We start from the raw sequence: 22,486 nt of genomic DNA on the forward strand, positions 1-22,486 counted from the left end.
TAGCTGCTGAATACTACAGCGGAAATTCTTTTCTTTTTGAAACACAGAGCTTTCTGCTGACATCTCTGTCCATTTTAGGAACTGTGCTGAACAGCATATGTTTGCTATGGGGATTTCCTTTTACCCTGGACAGTTCCTAAAATGGACAGATGTGTCAGCAGAGAGCACTGTGCTCATGATGTCAGCAGACAGCTCTGTGTTTCAAACGGAAAAGAATTTCCACTGTAGTATTCAGCAGCTAATAAGTACAGGAAGGATAAATATTTTTTAATAGAAGTAATTTACAAATCTGTTTAACTTTCTGGCACCAGTTGATTTAAAAAAAAAGTTTTTCCCCGGAGTACCCCTTTATTTCAACGTTTACCTCATGTTTTCAAGAGCGCTTATTGGTTTTATTTGACATATTAGAAAGATGACCCATATAGAAAACTGATAAGGCTGACATGGTGTAGGGCTAAAACAAAAATATTATTTATCTAAATATACTTTTTTTTAAATAAGATACAGTGTTATAATAAATTATAACAAATATTGAATACTGTATATCCAAAGTAATAGTTGGGAATAACCCCTCTTACGCATGTGCTGATCCTTGTTAATTCACTCACAGCTGTTGTCACTGTCTGACATATGGCTGGTGTACAGAACACCATGCTGATATTATTTGCTCTGACACACAGGCATAAATCCAAAAGGTAAATCTCCCTCAGTTTGATACATGATTTAATATACTAGTTTATTCTATAAATGGATAGATAGACTCAGCTCACCCCAAAGCCAAGATAAATGAGCAAGGAGAAGGTGCGGACTACACCCCAGGTAAATGGCAAAAGACAGGTTGACTCCAGCTCAAGTTGCAGATCAAATCGCCTTCATTATTAGACCACAGCTACACAGATCAACAGTACATGGCAGGATGTGACGCGTTTCGGCCAGGTGCTGGCCTTAATCATACACTATCTTTGTAGCTGTGGTCTAATAAAGAAGGCGATTTGATCTACAACTTGAGCTGAGTCAACCTGTCTTTTGCCACTAGTTTATTCTACTCCCAGAAAAATATGTATAAACTATCTATTTAAAAACCAGTAGGAATACACTGCAGATAATACACTGAGAAGGAAATGGAACATAAACGGGTTGTCTCATAAAGATGACCTCTATCCATATGTCTTTATTGGGCATATGGATGTCATAGAAGGGGATCCACTCTTTGTAAGCCATAACAAAGAGCCCATTTATGCATTACACAGACAGCTATTCACTTAAAGGAAATCTGTCATCAGTTTCACCTGTACTAACCAGTCAGTACAGACAGGTAGTGTAGGCGACACTGATAACAACAATCCTTACCTGATCCCATTCAGTGCTCTGGTTCTACCACTATCTTGGAGCATGTGCGGAGCTTCAAGACGTCTCTGCTCCTGCTTCTCTGCTGGGTCCCACTGCTACCAAACAGGTACAAACAGGTAGTGCAGATGACACTGATCACAACGATACTTACCTAGTCCTGTTCCATGCTGTGGTTTTTCCACAATCTTCTGCCGTATCTTCTGTACCAGGGCCAACCTGGGGCATAGGTGGATCTTAGTGACGTCACCCCGGCTGTTTGCTAGCAGTGGTACCCACAAAGTAACTTCACTAAGCTCCGCCCATGCTCCAAGTTGGCCTTGGAACGGAAGATTGCGGGAGAACCACAGAATGGACCAGGTAAGTATCCTTGTCATCAGTGTCACATGCACTACCTTTCTGTGCTGACAGGTTAGTGCAGGTGGCACTGATGACAGATTTTCTTTAAGGAAAAGAGGGGTCGGAAGGGATGTAAACTTCCATTTGGGTAAAGGAATGAGAATGAGAACAGGACTGCTGCACTGTGATGATGGTTTATTACAGGTGGTGCAGTATTTATTGCTGCACTGTGGTGTAGGTTTCCTACAGGTGGTGCGGTATTTATTGCTGCACTGTTGGTGTTGGTTTACTACAGGTGGTGAAGTATTGGTTGCTGCATTGTACTGTTGGTCTACTATAGATGATGCAGCATTTATAGCTGCATTGTGGTGTTGGTTTACTACATGTGTTGCAGAGAAGTATTCATTGCTGCACTGTACTGTTGATTTACTGCTGGTGCAAAAGTGTTTTTCACTGGTGAAGGATTTTTTCACTGGTGAAGGAGTATTTATTAATGCACATTATCATAGCTTTCACAGACTCTTTTTTTTTTTTTTACTTCTTATAAAATAAGCCTGAAATTACACTGTGTGAACAGAGGCTTATGGGTCGATCTTCAAGTATAGATTCTCGGATCTTCTTTTGGTCTAACATAGCTTAATGATTTGTATTGAAATAGATAGGAAACATATTTCTATATACCAGTTTTCCATCTATTTCTGAATCTTTTTTTGCAAAAATGGAAAAACAATCTCCCATCAGAAATCAATGAGAAATCAGTACAATTGTCATTGGATTTAATCAAAATGTGTTAGTTAAAAATAAATAAATAAATCCGTAAACCTTGATGTTCTTCCACTCCCTGCTGATATATACTGAACATATAAATAATTTAGAATGAAAAGGAAACACCTCATGCAGTTTTCATAGATTGAGGTACATGCATTTTTAACAAAAGGTAAGGCAAACCATAGTTCAATGACTCACTCTCCAATAAGGTTAACCAGCAGAGGATAGATGACACGTTTCCATCCCTTAGCTGGAAAAAACACTGATGGCTGTGACACGATCCCAGAGCATTTAGGGTCTGCAGGTAAACACTGAGGAACTAGGTAGCTCCAGCTTACACCAAAGTCAGTGGAATATTGAACATGTACATTGTTCGGCACATTCTTCTCTGAGGTCTTGCATCCAACTGCTATCTATTATGTAACAAGCACAATAAAATGTAAATTTACCATGAAAGAAGCAACTGTCAATGGTGCAGTAATGGTAAAACAAAATCATTCATATATAATATAATACAATAAAATATATATAAATACGGTAATAGCCTTCTACTCAGTTTCCATTGTTTAAAAGTTGTAAGATCTCTATAAGGCTAGGTTTCCACTTGTTTTTTTTTGTACACCTAAAAAAATGCTAGCAAAAACCCTAGAAAATCTGTCACTGGTTTTTCCTGCGTTTTGGCAGTTTTTCTGGCGTTTCCCCTGTGTATGGAAACAGCCAAATTTGTACCCAGAGAGTACAGAGTGTAGGGAGATGAGGAGTGATGTACAGCATCACTACTCACCTCCCCAAGCCCTATATTATACAGGGGTGCATAGTGTACCCGTGTATACTATACAGGAGTCGGGAATCCTGGCACCAGACTGACAGGACTCCCTACTCCTATAGCCCCTTTGGGTGGTATATAGAATATACAGCTATCTACAGATAGCTGTATATAGTGTATACAGAACAGGAGGTCCACTTACCTCCCTCGTTTCTGTCACCGCCGGTCCGTGTAGCTCTGCCCCCTAGCGATGACATCAATGGGGGCGGAGCTACAGACGGGATTCAGGCTAGTATGTCTGAAGCTCTGTTCACATTGTCCATTTTGGATAATGGGAACAGACCCTTCTGCCAGTGTCTACCCAGACAGCGAGACTCCAGCTGTTGCTAAACTACAACTCCCAGCATGCCCAGACAGCCTTTGGCTGTCTGGGCATGCTGGGAGTTGTAGTTTTGCACCAATTGGAGGCTCCCTGTTTAGGTAGACATTGCATTATGGGCTCTCTCACCTGCAGGGAGCGCAAAGAATGTCCTAACCCATTTTTTTGTGTTTTTTTTTATTTCTTCTCATTTCAGATCCATGTATGCAGAGGATTACAACGGATTTGATGGATTACGATGGATGAACTTCATTTTTAATAAAATGGTTAATGATGGCTGTGGGGGAGTGTTTTAAAAAAAAAAATTTCCAATGTGTTGCGTTTTTTTATTGAATATTCAGGCTTAGTAATGGAGGCTGTCTAATAGATGGATTCCATTACTAAGCCAGGGCTTAGCGTTAGCCCCAAAAACAGCTGGCGCTAACCCCCAATTATTACCCCCGTACCCACCGCCACAGGGGTGCCGGTAAGAGCCGATACCAACAGGCCCGAAGCATCAAAAATGGCGGTAACAGGCTGGCGTTATTTAGGCTGGGGAGGGCCAGTAACAATGGTCCTCACCCACCCTGGTAACGTCAGGCTGTTGCTGCTTTGTTGGTATCTGGCTGATACTGAATATACAGGGAACCCTATGCGTTTTTTTCCCATAAATAAATAAAAAATAAAATGCATAGGGTTCCCCCTATTTTCAGTATCAGCCAGATACCAACCAAGCAGCAACAGCATGACGTTACCAGGATGGGCGGGGACCATTGTAACTGGCCCTTTCCAGCCTAAATAACGCCAGCCTGTTACCGCCTAGGCCCAGGAGCACCATTTTTGATGCTCTGGGCCTGTTGGTACTGGCTCTTGCCGGCATCCCTGTGGCGGTGGGTACTGGGGTAATAATTGGGGGTTAGCACCAGCTGTTTTTGGGGCTAACGCTAAGTTCTGGCTTAGTAATGGATTCCGTCTATTAGACAGCCTCCATTACTAAGCCTGAATATTCAATAAAAAAAAACACAACACATTGGAAAAATTATTTTATTTTAAAAAACACTCCCCCACAGCCCTCGTTAACCAAGTTAAGTTCATCTGTCGTAATCCATCGAATCCGTCGTAATCCTCTGCACACATGGATCTGAAACGAGAAGAAAAAAAAACACAAAAAATGGGTTAGGACATTTTTTGCGCTCTCTGCAGGGGAGAGCGCCCATAATGCAATGTCTACCTAAACAGGGAGCCTCCAATTGGTGCAAAACTACAACTCCCAGCATGCCCAGACAGCCAATAAAAAAACGCCTGAAAAAATTGCCAAAGTTAATACCCACATGGCATTTTTCTTGGCGTATCTTCACTCCCATAGACCTCTATGGGAGGAAAATGCCAAGATTTCCCCCGAAAAATGCCAAAGTCTCGACAAGAAGACGTTTTTTATAAACTGCCAAGGAGCCCAAAAACGCCAAAAGGATAAAAAACGCCAAACTGAAAAACGCCAAGTGGATATGGAATTTTGCAGTTCCCTATTGACTTGCAGCTAACATCTGGCCGCAGCGTTTTTTCACCCCCCAAAAAAAACGCCATGCGGCAGAATGGGCATTTTTATTGGCGTTTTTGTAAAAAAACAAACAAACTGTGGAAACCTAGCCTAAGACAGCTTATACAGGCTGGCAGCAGCATGTGGACAGCACAGGTCTGTGTATTAATACTTAAGGTGGCTTATATTATGTACCAATACATAAGTCTGAGTGGGCACAGTTGCAGGTGCATGCTATAATTGTGCCCTTTCTTTATTGTGGTAATGCCATTATTTTTAACTAAAGTTGGTCGAGGGCCCCATGGTAGACACCCTTATCTGGCCCTGCAGGTAGTAGATATTATTTTAACCCCTTAAGACCACAGCCCATTGTGCCGTTTCCTTTTTTGCGTTTACGTTTTCCCCCTCACCTTTTAAGAGACATAACTTTAATTTTTCCATACACAGACCCATAGGAAGGCTTGTTTTTTGTGTGACCAATTGACACTTTTCATTTTGCAATAAAATGTATGGCACAACCCAAAAAATATTATTAAGGATTAAAAATATAATGAAATACAACACAAAAGGAGGTAATGGGAAAAAAAAAAGAATTACTATATTTACCTTAAACTGCATGATCCAGTTTTCTGCAGGTGTCAGATCATGGGTTACTGTGTACACTTCTCTTCCATCATGACTTCCACAGATCATAACACCATCAGGTGAGTCACAGAATCTCTCAATACTGCAGTCATCATGGAAAAGCCAATGCTCATTCACTTATAAATACAAAAAAGTTTATAAATTATGTGAAAAAAAATAAAACATTCCAAAATGTTATAAGCAATAAGAGAAAGCAGATTTTCTGTCATGCTGACATAATTTTATATAAATGTGTATATCATGTAAAAACTAAACTAAAAATAAACTAAACATTTTTTATTACAACAGTTGATATAAAACTGCATTGCATCTTGTCTGGAATCTGCCAATAGATTAACAGTAACCAGTTGATTTACCACTGAAACTGGATCCCCATAAAGTGGTGATATGCTCACCGCTATCGCTACACAGCAACCAGCTCATGTTTTACCATTAATTATTGCAGTTTTGCGATACAGTAAGGGCCTAGACACTTCATCATGGATTCATCTGTTTAATGGTAAATTTGCTCTACCAAAACAACGGGATGTTTCAACAGGATGCAAAAATGTGGTATGCATCCAGCATTATCGATCGCATGGTTTTTACAGGTAAAATAGGTTTTATTTGTACAAAAACACACTGCCATTTGCCGCATGGCAAAACCACAGCAATTCATGTGGATTTTTGCAGAGTTGTAGTAACTGGCTACTCGCCATGCTACTGCTAGAAGTGAACCCAGCCTTAATGATGCTACAGCAAATGTTATGGATTTTAAAATATTTCAGTTTTTTTATATAATGGCTGCAGTCTGACTGTTGCTCTATTAATTTGAAAAAAGAAATAAAACACTGACATGATAGCAGCTAATATAATTATACTGTTAATTAAATTACCTGAAGTTTTTTCTTCTCCATAAAAATCAAAGGATATCCTCCCAATGGGGCCTGCATCAGCAGGTGTGTGCTCATGTTGTGGAAGTGGAGCACTGCTGAATGTGTCTAACATCACTGTGCTCTGATCTGCAGAACCAGATATCAAGACATTGTCGATTGCCCAATCATTTTGGTCTAAACCATCATGCTTAGGCTGCCACCAGCGAAATCGAGTGCCAACTGTCTTAGCACTAGGAGGTAGGAGAATATTCACAAAGCTGCAAGGAAATACAGTATCAATAAATAGCTCATAATGGTGTCCCATTTCTAAAGGCAGGAAATAGCATTTGAAGAAACTTTGGCATTTAAAGTAATCCATACACAAAAAGGTCTGCTTCACATTTTTTTTTATATTAAAAAAAAAAAAACAATATCTGAATATTTATATACTATACAAGTGGAAACATCTAAATAAATAAACAGGAAATGTGCAGGAAACTAATATTTGTGTTTTCACCTTTTTTTTGGTTAATAGACACAGGCCATCTTACGGCAGGGTGTGTCTGCTGCCCCAAGAAAATGCAGGGTGTGAATTATTGACATTTTCTGCAACTCTACAAATTGATCTGATCGAATGTGCTTTAAAATTAGGAAGACAACAGTTTATGCAATTTCCTAACACGCTAGTATAGTGCCATTAAATGCAAGAGATTGTGTTATTTTATAGACTGACAGTAGGGGGAGCTGTGATATAACAATATATAAGTATGCTCTGCTCCACAAGCACCAATATTCAACTGTCAGAGGGTAATACAAGGTATAAGGTTAGCTGTTTTTTGTACTTTTACACTTAATTTTATTTTAATTTAGTAATAACATTAACAATTCCTAAGATCTACTTATCATGTCTGAAACTAATGATAATATCAGTCAATTTAAATTGTGTTATTTGGTTGAATGTAAAGTATAAGGCAACAGTAACATGTGGTGAATTTTACTGACTTAAATTTATGGCAAAAGTTAAAATCTGTAGATACTAGGAGAGTCTCCTAAAGCTATAGTAAAATTGACATGCAGAGAAGAGGGAGAACAGCACTGGGCCCCAGCTGTTTAGTGCAGGTGATGGTCCGGATAACCAGTCCAGTATATCGACATCCACACACCAATTGGTCACAGCACAAAAGCAGCAGACTCCAAAGTAAAGCAAGCTGTTGTCTTTTATTTGTTACCAGCAGTGCAACGTTTCGGCTATATGTTAGCCTTTGTCAAAACATGACAAAGGCTAACATATAGCCGAAACATTGCACTTCTGGTAACAAATAAAAGACAACAGCTTGCTTTACTTTGGAGTCTGCTGCTTCTGTGCTGTGACCAATTGGTGTGTGGATATAGTAAAATTGATTTTCAATACATACCCTGGTTTGCTATACTGATCATAAAAAATTTCCATTAATAGGTTCCAGGTAATGCCGCCATTTACAGAATACTCCAGCAATACACCTTGATTACGACTGTGGGGTGTTATAAGGCAGCCATACATGAAATAAAACTGAATGAACTCAGCGCTTGTAAGATTTAGATCCACAGTGACCAAGAGGCGACTACAGCCCTGTGAAAAACAGTATGAAAAAACGCATATTCATTACACATGTTAGTTACTAGCTCCATAAATATAACTCCAAACTTTATTTACATCTTAAAAGTTCAGTTTAACCTAAATCAATGCCACTCGTTTTTGACACCTAGATATTTTTACTGTATGTAGCACAGCTTCGAAAACCATGCCCTTCCCTCATTTAACCAAAGTATAATACATATATTGAAGGGTTTACCTATAGCTACTAGGAGTTGAAACAAGTACAGGCAGTTTATGAGAAGAACTAAAAAAGGCAAAATTCACACTCACCCCACTAAAGTGAAGAGCCATTCCTGATGCTACTGCACCACAGACACTGCTGAGTTTGCCACCGCTTACTGTTAGCCAGTTCTGGCTAGCTGGCGCTCTATTAAATGTGTCTTTCAATTGTGTTGGTAAAGATACCTCAGGTTCATCACAGTAAATCCCATCCCAGTAGTCATCACACCTAAAAAAGTAAAAGCAACATTAAGGGGGAAATAAATAAAACCATGTCCAACATTTTTCTGGTTTGTTTTGCTCCAAAATGTTGGCGCATGGACAATTCTGTACATGATGTACCAAAATTTGTGCCACTTTTTGTCTAACCTGTTGTTTGGGCTAAAAATATGACTCACCAACAACAGGTTGACAGATTTTGGTGCAGATACGCTAAAAATCAAAATTTACAGGCGTGTGTTGCTTTCATTTATAAGAAGCCATATATAGGCGGGGCTGACATCCAGAGTGCCCAGCACCAACATTTTTTATTTATATTAACCCCTTAAGGACTCAGGGTTTTTCCGTTTTTGCACTTTCGTTTTTTCCTCCTTACCTTTTAAAAATCATAACCCTTTCAATTTTCCACCTAAAAATCCATATTATGGCTTATTTTTTGCATCGCCAATTCTACTTTGCAGTGACATTAGTCATTTTACCCAAAAATGCACGGCGAAACGGAAAAAAAAATCATTGTGCGACAAAATTGAAAAAAAAAAACGCCATTTTGTAACTTTTGGGGGCTTCCGTTTCTACGCAGTGCATATTTCGGTAAAAATTACACCTTATCATTATTCTGTAGGTCCATACGGTTAAAATGATACCCTACTTATATAGGTTTGATTTTGTCGCACTTCTGGAAAAAATCATAACTACATGCAGGAAAATTTATACGTTTAAAAATGTCATCTTCTGACCCCTATAACTTTTTTACTTTTCCACGTACGGGGCGGTATGAGCGCTCATTTTTTGCGCCGTGATCTGAAGTTTTTATCGGTATGATTTTTGCTTTGATCGGACTTTTTGATCACTTTTTATTCATTTTTTAATGGTATAAAAAGTGACCAAAATACGCTTTTTTGGACTTTGGAATTTTTTTGCGCGTACGCCATTGACCGTACGGCTTAATTAATGATATATTTTTATAGTTCGGACATTTACGCACGCGGCGATACCACATATGTTTATTTTTATTTTTTTTACACTGTTTTATTTTTTTTATGGGAAAAGGGGGGTGATTCAAACTTTTATTAGGGAAGGGGTTAAATGACCTTTATTAACCCCTTAAGGACTCAGGGTTTTTCCGTTTTTGCACTTTCGTTTTTTCCTCCTTACCTTTTAAAAATCATAACCCTTTCAATTTTCCACCTAAAAATCCATATTATGGCTTATTTTTTGCGTCGCCAATTCTACTTTGCAGTGACATTAGTCATTTTACCCAAAAATGCACGGCGAAACGGAAAAAAAAATCATTGTGCGACAAAATCGAAAAAAAAACGCCATTTTGTAACTTTTGGGGGCTTTCGTTTCTACGCAGTGCATATTTCGGTAAAAATTACACCTTATCATTATTCTGTAGGTCCATACGGTTAAAATGATACCCTACTTATATAGGTTTGATTTTGTCGCACTTCTGGAAAAAATCATAACTACATGCAGGAAAATTTATACGTTTAAAAATGTCATCTTCTGACCCCTATAACTTTTTTATTTTTCCACATATGGGGTGGTATGAGGACTCATTTTTTGCGCCGTGATCTGAAGTTTTTATCGGTATGATTTTTGTTTTGATCGGACTTTTTGATCACTTTTTATTCATTTTTTAATGATATAAAAAGTGACCAAAATACGCTTTTTTGGACTTTGGAATTTTTTTGCGCGTACGCCATTGACCGTACGGCTTAATTAATGATATATTTTTATAGTTCGGACATTTACGCACGCGGCGATACCACATATGTTTATTTTTTATTTTTTTTACACTGTTTTATTTTTTTTATGGGAAAAGGGGGGTGATTCAAACTTTTATTAGGGAAGGGGTTAAATGACCTTTATTAACACTTTTTTTTTACATTTTTTTTGCAGTGTTATAGGTCCCATAGGGACTTATAACACTGCACACACTGATCTCCTATGCTGATCACTGGCGTGCATTAACACGCCTGTGATCAGCATTATCGGCGCTTGACTGCTCCTGCCTGGATCTCAGGCACGGAGCAGTCATTCGTCGATCGGACACCGGGGAGGCAGGTAAGAGCCCTCCCGGTGTCCGATCAGCTGTTCGGGACGCCGCGATTTCACCGCGGCGGTCCCGAACAGCCCGACTGAGCAGCCGGGTCACTTTCACTTTCACTTTAGAAGCGGCGGTCAGCTTTGACCGCCGCTTCTAAAGGGTTAATACCGCACATCGCCGCGATCGGCGATGTGTGGTATTAGCCGCGGGTCCCGGCCGTTGATTAGCGCCGGGACCGACGCGATATTATGCGGGATCGCGGCGCGATCCCGCTTCATATCGCGGGAGCCGGCGCAGGACGTAAATATACGTCCTGCGTCGTTAAGGGGTTAACACTTTTTTTTTACTTTTTTTTTTCAGTGCTATAGGTCCCATAGGGTTTTGATTATTATAGATGTCAAAAATAACCCCTGTTTGTTAATTATTGTTCCATATGTCAAGTGTGGAATGTTTGTTTAAGACCAATTATTGACAGTTAACCCTTAAAGGGGTAGTCCAGTGGTGAAAAACTTATCCCCTATCCTAAGGATAGGGGATAAGTTTGAGATCGCGGGGGGTCCGACCGCTGGGGCCCCCTGCGATCTCTCTGTACGGGGCCCCGACACGCCCCCTCAATACATCTCTATGGCAGAGCCGGAGATTTCCGAAGGCAGCGCTTCGGCTCTCCCATAGAGTTGTATTGAGGGGGCGTGTCGGCCGCCGCCTCGTGCGGAGGTCGACACGCCCCCTTCCAGCGGGCTGTCAGGGCTCCGTACAGGAGATCGCAGGGGGCCCCAGGGGTCGGACCCCCCGCGATCTGCAACTTATCCCCTATCCTTAGGATAGGGGATAAGTTGCTCACCACTGAATCACCACTGGACTACTCCTTTAATGGTAATGATGCTAATTGCTTATGCAATAGCATCCCCTAGTGGATGGGTAGGTGACATTACACTGACAGGAAAGGAATTCTGGGTATTATAGTGATGTCATAATCATTACCATATGTACACGCCCAACCTAGACAAAGCAAATATGTTGTACAGCTCACCTCCAATGTTCCCGTGCACGGGTCCGCACTTAGCTCGGTGCTGATAGGATCGTAGAAGAAGCAAGAGATGATCCAGCATTGGATAAAAAGTTGCAGCTTTATTTTAATCCGAATCCAACATACAAACTTCCCACGATAAGACCGACACCCTCCCTCGTCATACGCGCTTAAAGCGCATGCGCGCTCTTCCTCAGTGACATGCGTTTGAAACGCGTATGACGAGGGAGGGTGTCGGTCTTATCGTGTGAAGTTTGTATGTTGGATTTGGATTAAAATAAAGCTGCAACTTTTTATGAAGTGCTGGATTATCTCTTGCTTCTTCTACACGCCCAACCTACATTGATTGGGGAATTCCAATTTAGGAGGGTGTGTCTAACTAATTAAAAAGTCTGGTAAACCAGATGTTAGGGAACTGGGAACTACTCTGAACTACTCTAACTGAACTAGACTGGAGGCTGTACTCTGAACTGTAGGCTGTGCTGTAGAGAGCACACCAAGACAAAGGAAAGAGGTCCACAAGATGGAAGCCATGAAAGCCATGTAGATCCCTGCCAGCCGGATTGATCAAACGGTACCGACTCAATGGCTGTCCCTGAGATGAGATGGACCGTTCAGTGTTCCTCAGAGCAGAAGTAACAAAGTTACTTACAAAGTTTTGGTAAGAGATACAAAAATGGTATTCCATTTAATTAAAACTAATTGGGAAAATGTGGATGGGATTATACCATTTAGATTGGCGAATAAATTAATAAAATAAAATAATTAATTATCTCGATATTGAGATTATAGTTTTAGGATATTGTGAGACATCATTCTACCTGCAGAAGAATCAAGACTCATAATCTATCAAAGCATTAAATAATTGCTTAGACATTGATAGAATTCCTGCTTGCCAAATTAAAGGGGTACTCCGCTGCCTAGTGCTTATTTCACCAACTTTTTACCTCTTCCCTTGATGACTTCACATAACACCCCTGTACTGTATGCGCCTTATCCATTAGCGTTGTTGTTCCCTGAGTTGGCGTCCTGTCTGGCTCACGTTGTTGCTTATTTCCTGTTGTTCGGTCGGTGAAAACTACCATTCCCCTAATACTTTGCGGCCTGATTATGTGCTTAGGCCTATTTTTCCTTGTAATTCCGCCCATCCTTTTTTTTGTTCACGCCTATGTGCATGCCCCTTTTTTTTTTATTTCCGCCCATAGGCGTCCTAGCTTCCGCCCCTTGTTTCTTCTTTCCACGCCCATTATGTTCCGTCGTTCGGTACAGAAATGTGCGCCTGCGCATCCCAACGCTGCCAGCGTAGTGCTAACATAGCATATGTTAGTAGCGTAACCATGCACATGCGCAGTTCTCCTTCCAGTTCAGGGCTTACATTCCTAGCTTAGCCCTGCGCATGTGCAGTTGTCGTTACAGCTCAGGGCTACGCTACTAACGTAAGCCCTTTTCTGTAAAGACTACTGCGCAGGGCTACACTACTGAGGTAGCCGACATTAGCACTACGCTGTAAGCGTAGTGCTGAGAACGCGATTCACAAAATGACCAGACATGCGCACTACTTGCCTAAGATGACTCTCAAAATATACATGATGCATGCGCCTGGCGCAAAGGACGATTGGACCAGGCTAGGACGCTCACACAAGGGGCGGCAAAGAAAGTGAAAAATGTCATTCCCACACAATTTCAAAGAATGAATATTCAAGAAGTGGGCCGGCTTGACTACGGACACGGGTGGAGGGAAATGCGGACGTCAACACCGACACTGCAGGGCGGGCTGACAACAACATGGCTGCAAATGTTGTCAGCAGTCACAAAGCACCAAAAAACTACACTACTTCCTGCACATAGGAACAGTAAGTATAACGGAAATAATATGCATTATTGACACAGCAAGCATATTAGAGAGTTAAACAACTTTACACAATGGGCAAATGTATTGATAAAGTCATAGCAGCGGAGTACCCCTTTAAGTGTTATAAATATATTTCCCACACAGGAAACTCGTTTCAAGTTCTTCCTCCTAAAATATAGAGCAAGACCATATATCTCTGCTATTACTCTTAATGTCTTACCAAAGTCATTTATAGAAAATAGTCCAGAATGGGGTAGAAGTAGATCATAGTTCTTCCATATTATATCCTTATGGATTTCCCCATTCTTGGAGTCATGTGATTTGTAGTTGGTTAGAAGGGGCGGAGTGTATTTAGCATTCCATATTGATATGTCTATGATTAGATATTGCCCATCTTAATATCATGAGGTTCCTCTGAATAGAGTGATATGTAACCTTTTTATTATATGATATCCTTAACCTTGTAGCTTTTGTTTATTGTAACAAGTTACTAACTACTCACATATATTGTTCTACTTATATGTAGTCAATTAAACAAACTTTTACTGTTTACTAATATCTAATTTCTATTCATTTGCATATATCATTGTGTTTATTACTCATTTATGTTTATAATCATATAACCAATAAATCTGCATACCTGTGTATTATTGTATATTGCAAAACTACATCCTTTAGCGTTAATGTCATCCTGTCATAAAAATAACTTGTTGATATCTGAGGAAATAGTCAGACTCAGATGTGAATTGTATTGATTAGCTTTGTCTACAATTCACCAGGTCAAAATTAAAATATTTTTCATAATTTTCATAATTTAAAATTTGTCATAATTAATATTTTTTATGGCCATAATTCATAAATTAGTTATTACCTTACGACAGCGCGGCGGCTAGTACACAGCTGCCAAGCCCCCCATAGACATGAATTGAGGGGGGGGGTGGCATGATATCAAGAACACGGAAGCCCCAGGCTTCCATGTTCAGAACGTTGCGGTGCCGGCCTGGAAATCGCGGGGGGTACCAGTGGCCAGGGAGTACCCTCTTAACCTGTTAAGAACAAAGGATTTACAGGTACGCCCTTGTGTCCTCGTACTTAAGTGGCTGCGCTCGCTTCAGAGCAGTGGGTGTCAGCTACTATCAGTAGCCTCACACTTACTGCTTATGCCGGGCAGTGGTGATCCCGCCGCTGCCCAGCATTTAACCCTTTGGAGGCTGTGATCAATGCCGATCATGGTGTCTAAAGTGAAAGTGGAAGATGCCAGCAGCTCAGTGGAGCTCACAAAACCGTTAGTCAAAATGGCGGTTTTGTTAGCCAAAATGGCACCCATATCTGCCTCCTGCTGCCCGATCACCAATTTAATGATGTGGCCTGGCTTAGCCAGGCTATATCAGTGGATCGCCGATCATACTGTGCAATGCTATGCCATAGGCATAGCATTATACTGTAAATGCAATCTAATTATTGCATATAAAAGTGCCCTATGGGGACTTTAAAAGTGTAAAATAAAAAAGTCTCTAAAATTATATAAAACATTAAATATCACTTATTTTCCCGGCTGTCACGCCCCCCTCTCATAGACCAGCATTGAGGGGGGCGTGACGTCACACGGGGGCGGAGTCGTGACGCCACGATCTTCCTTCCCCGTGGTCGGGAGCCAGACCCTCCAGTGCTTCAAGAGCAGTAACAGGTGGGTGCTGCGTGCTATATTGCGGGGGTCCCCAGGGGCGGGACCCCTGCGATCAGACATCTTATCCCCTATCCTTTGGATAGGGGATAAGATGTCTAGGGATGGAGTACCCCTTTAAGGGAAATTTTGGGGTTTTTGTTTTTTCCTTCTCTCCTTTTAAACTCCATAACTCTCTTATTTTTCCAGCTATAGACCCATATGGGGCTTGTTTTTTGTGCAACCAATTGTACTTCGTAATGACATATTTCATTTTACCATAAAATGTACCGTGAAACCAAAACATTATTATAACAAAACTGCAATTTTACAAGTTTGGAGGGATTTGGTCTTTACACAGTGCACTTTATCATACAAATTATACATTTTCTTTATTCTATAGTTCAATGCGATTAAAACACTACCCGATTTATATAGTTTTTCTATTATTGTACTATTTAAAAACAAATAAATAAAAAGTTAACTTTTTTTTAACAAAATTGGTATGCATAAAATTGTCCTTTTCTGACCCCTAACTTTTTTCCCCCCATATACAGGGATGTATGAGCGCTCTTTTTTTTGCGCCGTAATCAGTCGTTTTTATCAGAACAATTTTTGTTTCGATGGGACTTGTTCCTTAACAGGTTAAAGATGAGGGCAGAAACAAGATAAAAGAAACCTCTTGAGTGTGCAGCCTACTAGAGAAGAGTTGTGTGTTCAGAGGTTTCTGTTTTTTCTACTTCTGCATTCCTGCATAGTGTTGGTGTTCCAGCAGCGCCACTCATGAGTCTCCAGCTACTTGTTAAATATATCTGTTTGGCATGCCATTCTCACCCACACAAGGTAGGCAGAGTAACTCATTTCATTTCTCCATTTATTTAACCCCTTCAGGTTTTTTGCACATCTGACCACTGTCACTTTAAACATGAATAACTCTGGAATGCTTTTAGTTATCATTCTGATTCCGAGATTGTTTTTCCGTGACATATTCTACTTTAACATAGTGGTAATATTTTATGGTAACTTGCATCCTTTCTTGGTGAAAAATCCATAAATTTGATGAAAATTTTTAAAATTTCGCATTTTTCTAACTTTGAAGCTTTCTGCTTGAAGTTTTTTTGATACACATATACAATATGTCTACTTTATGTTTGCATCATAAAATTGACAAGTTTTTACTTTTGGAAGACATCAGAGGGCTTCAAAGTTCAGCAGCAATTTTCCAATTTTTCACAAAATTTTCAAACTCGATATTTTTCAGGGACCAGTTCAGTTTTGAAGTGGATTTGAAGGATCTTCATATTAGAAATACCCCATAAATGACCCCATTATAAAAACTACACCCCCCAAAGTATTCAAAATGACATTCAGTAAGTGTTTTAACCCTTTAGGTGTTTCACAGGAATAGCAGCAAAGTGAAGGAGAAAATTCAAAATCTTAATTTTTTACACTCACGTTTTTGTAGACCCAATTTTTTAATTTTTGCAAGTGATAAAAGGAGAACCCAATTTCTCTCGAGTAAGCACATACCTCATATGTCTATGTAAAGTGTTCGGCGGGCGCAGTAGAGGGCTCAGAAGGGAAGGAGCGACAAAGGGATTTTGGAGAGTACGTTTCTCTGAAATGGTTCTTGGGGGGCATGTTGCATTTAGGAAGCCCCTATGGTGCCAGAACAGCAAAAAAAACAAACAACACATGGCATACCATTTTGGAAACTAGACCCCTCGGGGAATGTAACATGGGATAAAGTGAGCCTTAATACCCCACAGGTGTTTCATGACTTTTGCAAATGTTAAAAAAATAATAATTTTTACCTAAAATGCTTGAAAATTTGAAGACCAATTTCTCGCGATTCAGAAAACACCCCATATGGGGGTGAAAATGGCTCTGCTGGCGCACTACAGGTCTCAGAAGAGGAGTAGTCACATTTGGCTTTTTGGAAGCAAATTTTGCTCTGGGGGCATGCCGCATTTTGGAAGCCCCTATGGTGCCAGGACAGCAAAAAAAAAAACACATGGCATACCATTTTGGAAACTAGACCCCTCGGGGAACGTAACAAGGGGTTAAGTGAACCTTTATACCCCACAGGTGTTTCACGACTTTTGCCTATGTAAAAAAAAAATTCCCCAAAATTTTACATTTTTAAAAAGGGTAAAAGCAGAAAATACCCCCCAAAATTTGTAACACAATTTCTCCAGAGTACGGCGATACCCCATATGTGACCCTAAACTGTTGCCTTGAAATACGACAGGGCTCCAAAGTGAGAGCGCCATGCGCATTTGAGGCCTAAATTAGGGACTTGCATAGGGGTGGACATAAGGGAATTCTACGCCAGTGATTCCAAAATAGGGTGCCTCCAGCTGTTGCAAAACTCCCAGCATGCCTGGACAGTCAACGGCTGGCCAACAATACTGGGAGTTGTTGTTTTGAAACAGCTGGAGGCTCCGTTTTGGAAACAGTGGCGTACCAGACGTTTGTCATTTTTATTGGGGAGGGGGGCTGTGTAGGGGTATGTGTATATGTAGTGTTTTTTACTTTTTCTTTTATTTTGTGTTAGTGTAGTGTTTTTAGGGTACAGTCACACGGGTGGGGGTTCACAGTAGTTTCTCGCTGGCAGTTTGAGCTGCAGCAGAAAATTTGCCGCAGCTCAAACTTGCAGCCGGATACTTACTGTAAACCTCCGCCCATGTGAGTGTACCCTGTACGTTCACATTAGGGGGGGGGGGGGGGGACATCCAGCTGTTGCAAAACTACAACTCCCAGCATGCGCTGACAGACTACATGCTGAGAGTTTTAGTTTTGCAGCAGTTGTAGGCGCACTGGTTATGTATCACTGAGTTTGTGACCTAACTCAGTGTTTCACAACCAGTGTGCCTCCAGCTGTTGCAAAACTACAATATCCAGCATGTACGGTGCATGGTGTACAGTGACTGCTGAGAGTTGTAGTTTGCAACAGCTGGAGGCACACCGGTCGTGAAACACTGAGTTAGGTAAAAAAAAAACTCTCGAGTTTCACAACCATTGTGCCTTCAGCTGTTGCAAAACTACAACTCTCAGCAGTCACCGACAGCCAACGGGCATGCTGGGAGTTGTAGTTAAGCAACCAGCAGATGCACCACTACAACTCCCAGCATGCACTTTAGCTGTTTGTGCAAGCTGGGAGTTGTAGTTATACAACAGCTGAAGGTACACTTTTCCATAGAAAAAATGTGCCTCCAGCTGTTGCAAAACTATAAGTCCCAGCATGCCCATAAGGGAATGCTGGGAGTTGTGGTGGTCTGCCTCCTTCTGTTGCATAACTACAGCTCCCAGCATGCCCTTTTTGCATGCTGGGAACTGTTGCTAAGCTACAGCAGGAGGCTGTCACTCACCCAACTCCTGATCCACACTGCAGGTCAGTCCCTCGCCGCCGCCGCTGCTCCTGGGGCCCCGATCCCAACATTGACGCCGGGGATCGGGGTCCCCAGCTCCCGGGGTCCACGTCCCGCACCCGCTCACGTCCTCCGGAAGAGGGGCGGAGCGGGTTGCGGGAGTGACACCCGCAGCAGGTGCCCTGATTGGTCGGCCGGTAAACCGGCCGACGAATCAGGGCGATTGTGAGGTGGCACCAGTGCCACCTCACCCCTGCTGGCTATGGCTGTTCGGGGCCGTCAGAGACGGCCCCGATCAGCCAGTAATTCCGGGTCACCGGGTCACTGGAGACCCGATTGACCCGGAATCCGCCGCAGATCGCTGGACTGAATTGTCCAGCGATCTGCGGCCATCGCCGACATGGGGGGTCATCATGACGATTTCAGCAGGCATCGGGCACCGGCTCCGCTCCAGATGGCTGCGGGGGGCCGGGAAAGCACATGACGTTCTCATACGTCATGTGTCCTTAAGGACTCAGAAATGGAGACGTATGAGAACGTCATGTGTCCTTAAGGGGTTAAAATATGCTTATATAAATAATTCTTCAGTTTAGGTCTTGAAAAAAGGGACATCTGGTTAAATGGTCACTGTCATTTTAAACATCTTCCTTCCATTTGATAGTTTATGTGATCTTTAACATATTTGTAAATTACTTAATCTACCAAAAATCAATCTTTACCCCAGAAAAAAAGCTGTAAAGTCTTGTCCATTAGGTGTCTCACTATCTTGGATACTGCTATCCATTGCCTTTTGTTAGGCTCAGCCCATTTTAATTAGTAGAGACAACAAGATGGAACACAGGACATGAGGGCATTGCTTAGCCAGTGCTATATGCAGGGGAAAGGGAGAAATGCTGTTTTTTTGTAAAAAAAAAAAAAAGTTCTTCCACTTGACTGATTATACTGAAACTTACACACAATTCCCTTGTATACAGCGTCCATGTCCGCTGCACATATCTACACAACCATCTCCAATGTAGACATTATCAATGGCCCAGGTTTGCTGCTTATCAAAAGGTGATGGTTGATTCCAGCGGAACCTTGTAGCCTGTGATCTGAAAAAAAAATAAGAAAACATAAACACATATAAAATAAACACATATAAAATAAATATTAACCTGATGCAATAATGAATAATGAAACATGTTAGAATAAATGTCTTAAAAGGTGTCCTGAATGCCATTGTAAAAATTATAATTGTTTAGAACAGGAATGCATTCTATTATAGACTTATCACCAACTAATATGCCTTTAACAAGAGTGTTCATATGCTCTGATGATGTTCTGCCACAACCATATAGCAATCAAAATTTGGCTGTGAATGTCACGTCCACTCCTCTTGACAAAGAGTGTGTGGACTCCAAAACAAAAACAAAGATACAAAACAATATTTTTCTAATATTCTATCCCACCACTTTTCGCCAATTGTCACGTCCAAGAGTGTGCGGAGTTAAAAAATTACACAAACAGAATATTTCTCTCTATTGTTCTATTGTCACGTCTACGCCTCTCAGCAAAGAGTGTGCGACATTAAAAAAAGGGATAAAAACTAAATATTTTCTCTGCTACTTTGGCACGTTCACTCACAGCTCTCTTAAGCACGCTCTGCTACCTTCTGAGCCAGTGGCACAACTCAAAACACACACTCAAAGGGTACTCCGTCCCTAGACATCTTATCCGCTATCCTAGGGACCCCCTGCGATCTGCGGGCCAGCACCCTGGCACATATGTTCAGAACGCCAGCTTCAGGTGGCTGTGGTCATGATGTCATGCAACGCCTCCACCATTCATGTCTATAGGAGGGGGCGTGATAGCTACATCCCAGCAGCCGGACCCCCGTGATCAGACATCTTATGCCCTATACTTTGGATAGGGGATAAGATGTCTAGGGACAGAGAGTGCTTTAATGTACAAAAAGGGTACAGTACTTTTTTTTTTTACAAAAAAAGAATTATAGAAACAGACATGCAAAATGTGCAAAAACAGTTATACAAAATAAAAGGGATTCAAAATAAGAAGTTTGATATTTAAGAATCCATTGGACTGCTGCCTATTTTAAAATTTTTTATCTATCTAGCTATCGATCCATCAATCCACCTCTGTCTGTTTGTCTGTCTATCTATCTACAGTATCCACTTATGAAGGAAAACCTGAAGAAAAACAGTGCAATGTTTCAGCTGCTTCTCACAACCTTTTTTGGCATAGAGAAATTCTTTTATGCCCTTTTTACACATGAATTTTGAGTGTGCCACCCTACTGCTGTACTGTGTATCTAACTTTTAAGTAGTGCTGCTTTCATACAGAATTATCTAATCTAATCTATAGATCAGCAACCAACAAATCCCTCATGTAAAAGCTATATATAAATAATGTACATATTTAGGACTAACCACACATCAATTTATAGAGCATATTATTACTGCTTAAACCTTTCATGACATACATTTTTTCTCTTTCATGTCTAAATATACAAATTCTAAACATAAAATGCTGAAACATATTTAATATAACAGGGTTACAAAATGCACTAGGGATTGGTTACTGCTGGCAAAGCAGTATTTTTAAATAAGTAATTTTTTTTTCTTTTTTAAAGGAAAGATCATGTATTATTGTGCTACACAGCAGCACTGCAAAATAACCATATAACCTTTTCATCTTTTTACAATAAATTACATTTTCACTAACCGAGTAATGAGGTTGAAGACCATCTAAAATAGCAATGTGGTTATATTGCTCTGAATTACCAAAGAAAGGCTGCAAATAACATTTGGGAAAATTTTTTGAGAATTTTAATCTTTTAATGCGGAATATCTGAAAACTGCAATTTTATGCATGATGGAGTGTATGGTTTCGAAACAATATATCAGTTTATATATATCATGGACCAAATTTGACGTTAAAGACTAAGTAAAAATTTGTTGTTAGTCCTTTGGGAAAAAATCCAAATTAGCAGCTGAAAGGGACAAATCAGGAGGAGCCTGCACCACAGTGAAAAATGCTTCTGTCAGTACATGGAAATTTCACAACCTCATTATAACTCATGCATATTTATGTTTGGCTCCAAAGATCAAATGAGTCTGTTTCAACCTAACAGCACACAACAGACATGTACTAGACGATAAGGAACACGTAACTACTACAGCATATTTATTAATCGTATTATGTCTTCACATACTAGTTTAAAGGGGTTATCCACTATAAGGTGATTTTAGTACGTACCTGCCAGACAGTAATGGACATGCTTAGGAAGGATCTGCGCTTGTCTTGGGGATAAATGGCTATGTTGTGAGATTATCATAATACTGTGGCTAGCTTTCTGTGAATTGGTATTTCCCCTTGAGTTTCCTTCTTTGCCTACAAATCCCATTATTCTATTTTCCTCCCTCCCACACATCACCCACCCCATCCATCGAAACATAAATTAGCTGCATCCATTCAAAAGACCTGTGTTTTTCAATCAGGGTGCCTACAGCTGTTGCAAAAATACAATTAGTTGCAGATTGATCTCTTTCCCACCATGTGATCGCTCCACCCATTGAAGCAGACAGGCCCCTGTCATCAGATGACTAGTGATGTCAGGTCTTGGCCGCATTGCAACCTGGGAAAAATCTGAGATAACAGTCATTTTGTATGCTGTTAAAAAAAATATTGGGGTGAAAATCTCAGAAGAATTGTTTGAAAACTGACACACACAGGTACAAACACTATATTATGAACTACACTAACTTCACAGCCCCTGTAGCATAGTCAAATAAAAAAACATGGAATACCCCTTTAATATACAGCTAACAGC

At 40.6% G+C, this 22,486-nt stretch overlaps 1 protein-coding gene across 6 annotated transcripts in view; it reads right to left on the bottom strand.

Moving 5' to 3' along the window:
• The window catches only part of RELN (reelin), a 1,155,521-nt gene that overhangs the window by 59,698 nt on the left and 1,073,337 nt on the right, over positions 1 to 22,486 (bottom strand). For all 6 annotated transcript variants that reach the window (XM_056573506.1, XM_056573505.1, XM_056573507.1 and 3 more), the window contains 6 exons: positions 19,608 to 19,748; positions 8,521 to 8,698; positions 8,030 to 8,223; positions 6,636 to 6,892; positions 5,722 to 5,876; positions 2,653 to 2,867 (listed from right to left, as the gene is read on the bottom strand). In XM_056573506.1, the coding sequence (XP_056429481.1) occupies positions 2,653 to 2,867; positions 5,722 to 5,876; positions 6,636 to 6,892; positions 8,030 to 8,223; positions 8,521 to 8,698; positions 19,608 to 19,748 (1,140 nt within the window). The remainder of the gene's footprint in view (positions 1 to 2,652; positions 2,868 to 5,721; positions 5,877 to 6,635; positions 6,893 to 8,029; positions 8,224 to 8,520; positions 8,699 to 19,607; positions 19,749 to 22,486) is intronic.

The sequence above is a fragment of the Hyla sarda genome, chromosome 4 (genome assembly GCF_029499605.1).
Source record: "Hyla sarda isolate aHylSar1 chromosome 4, aHylSar1.hap1, whole genome shotgun sequence".
Taxonomy (NCBI): Eukaryota; Metazoa; Chordata; class Amphibia; order Anura; family Hylidae; genus Hyla; species Hyla sarda.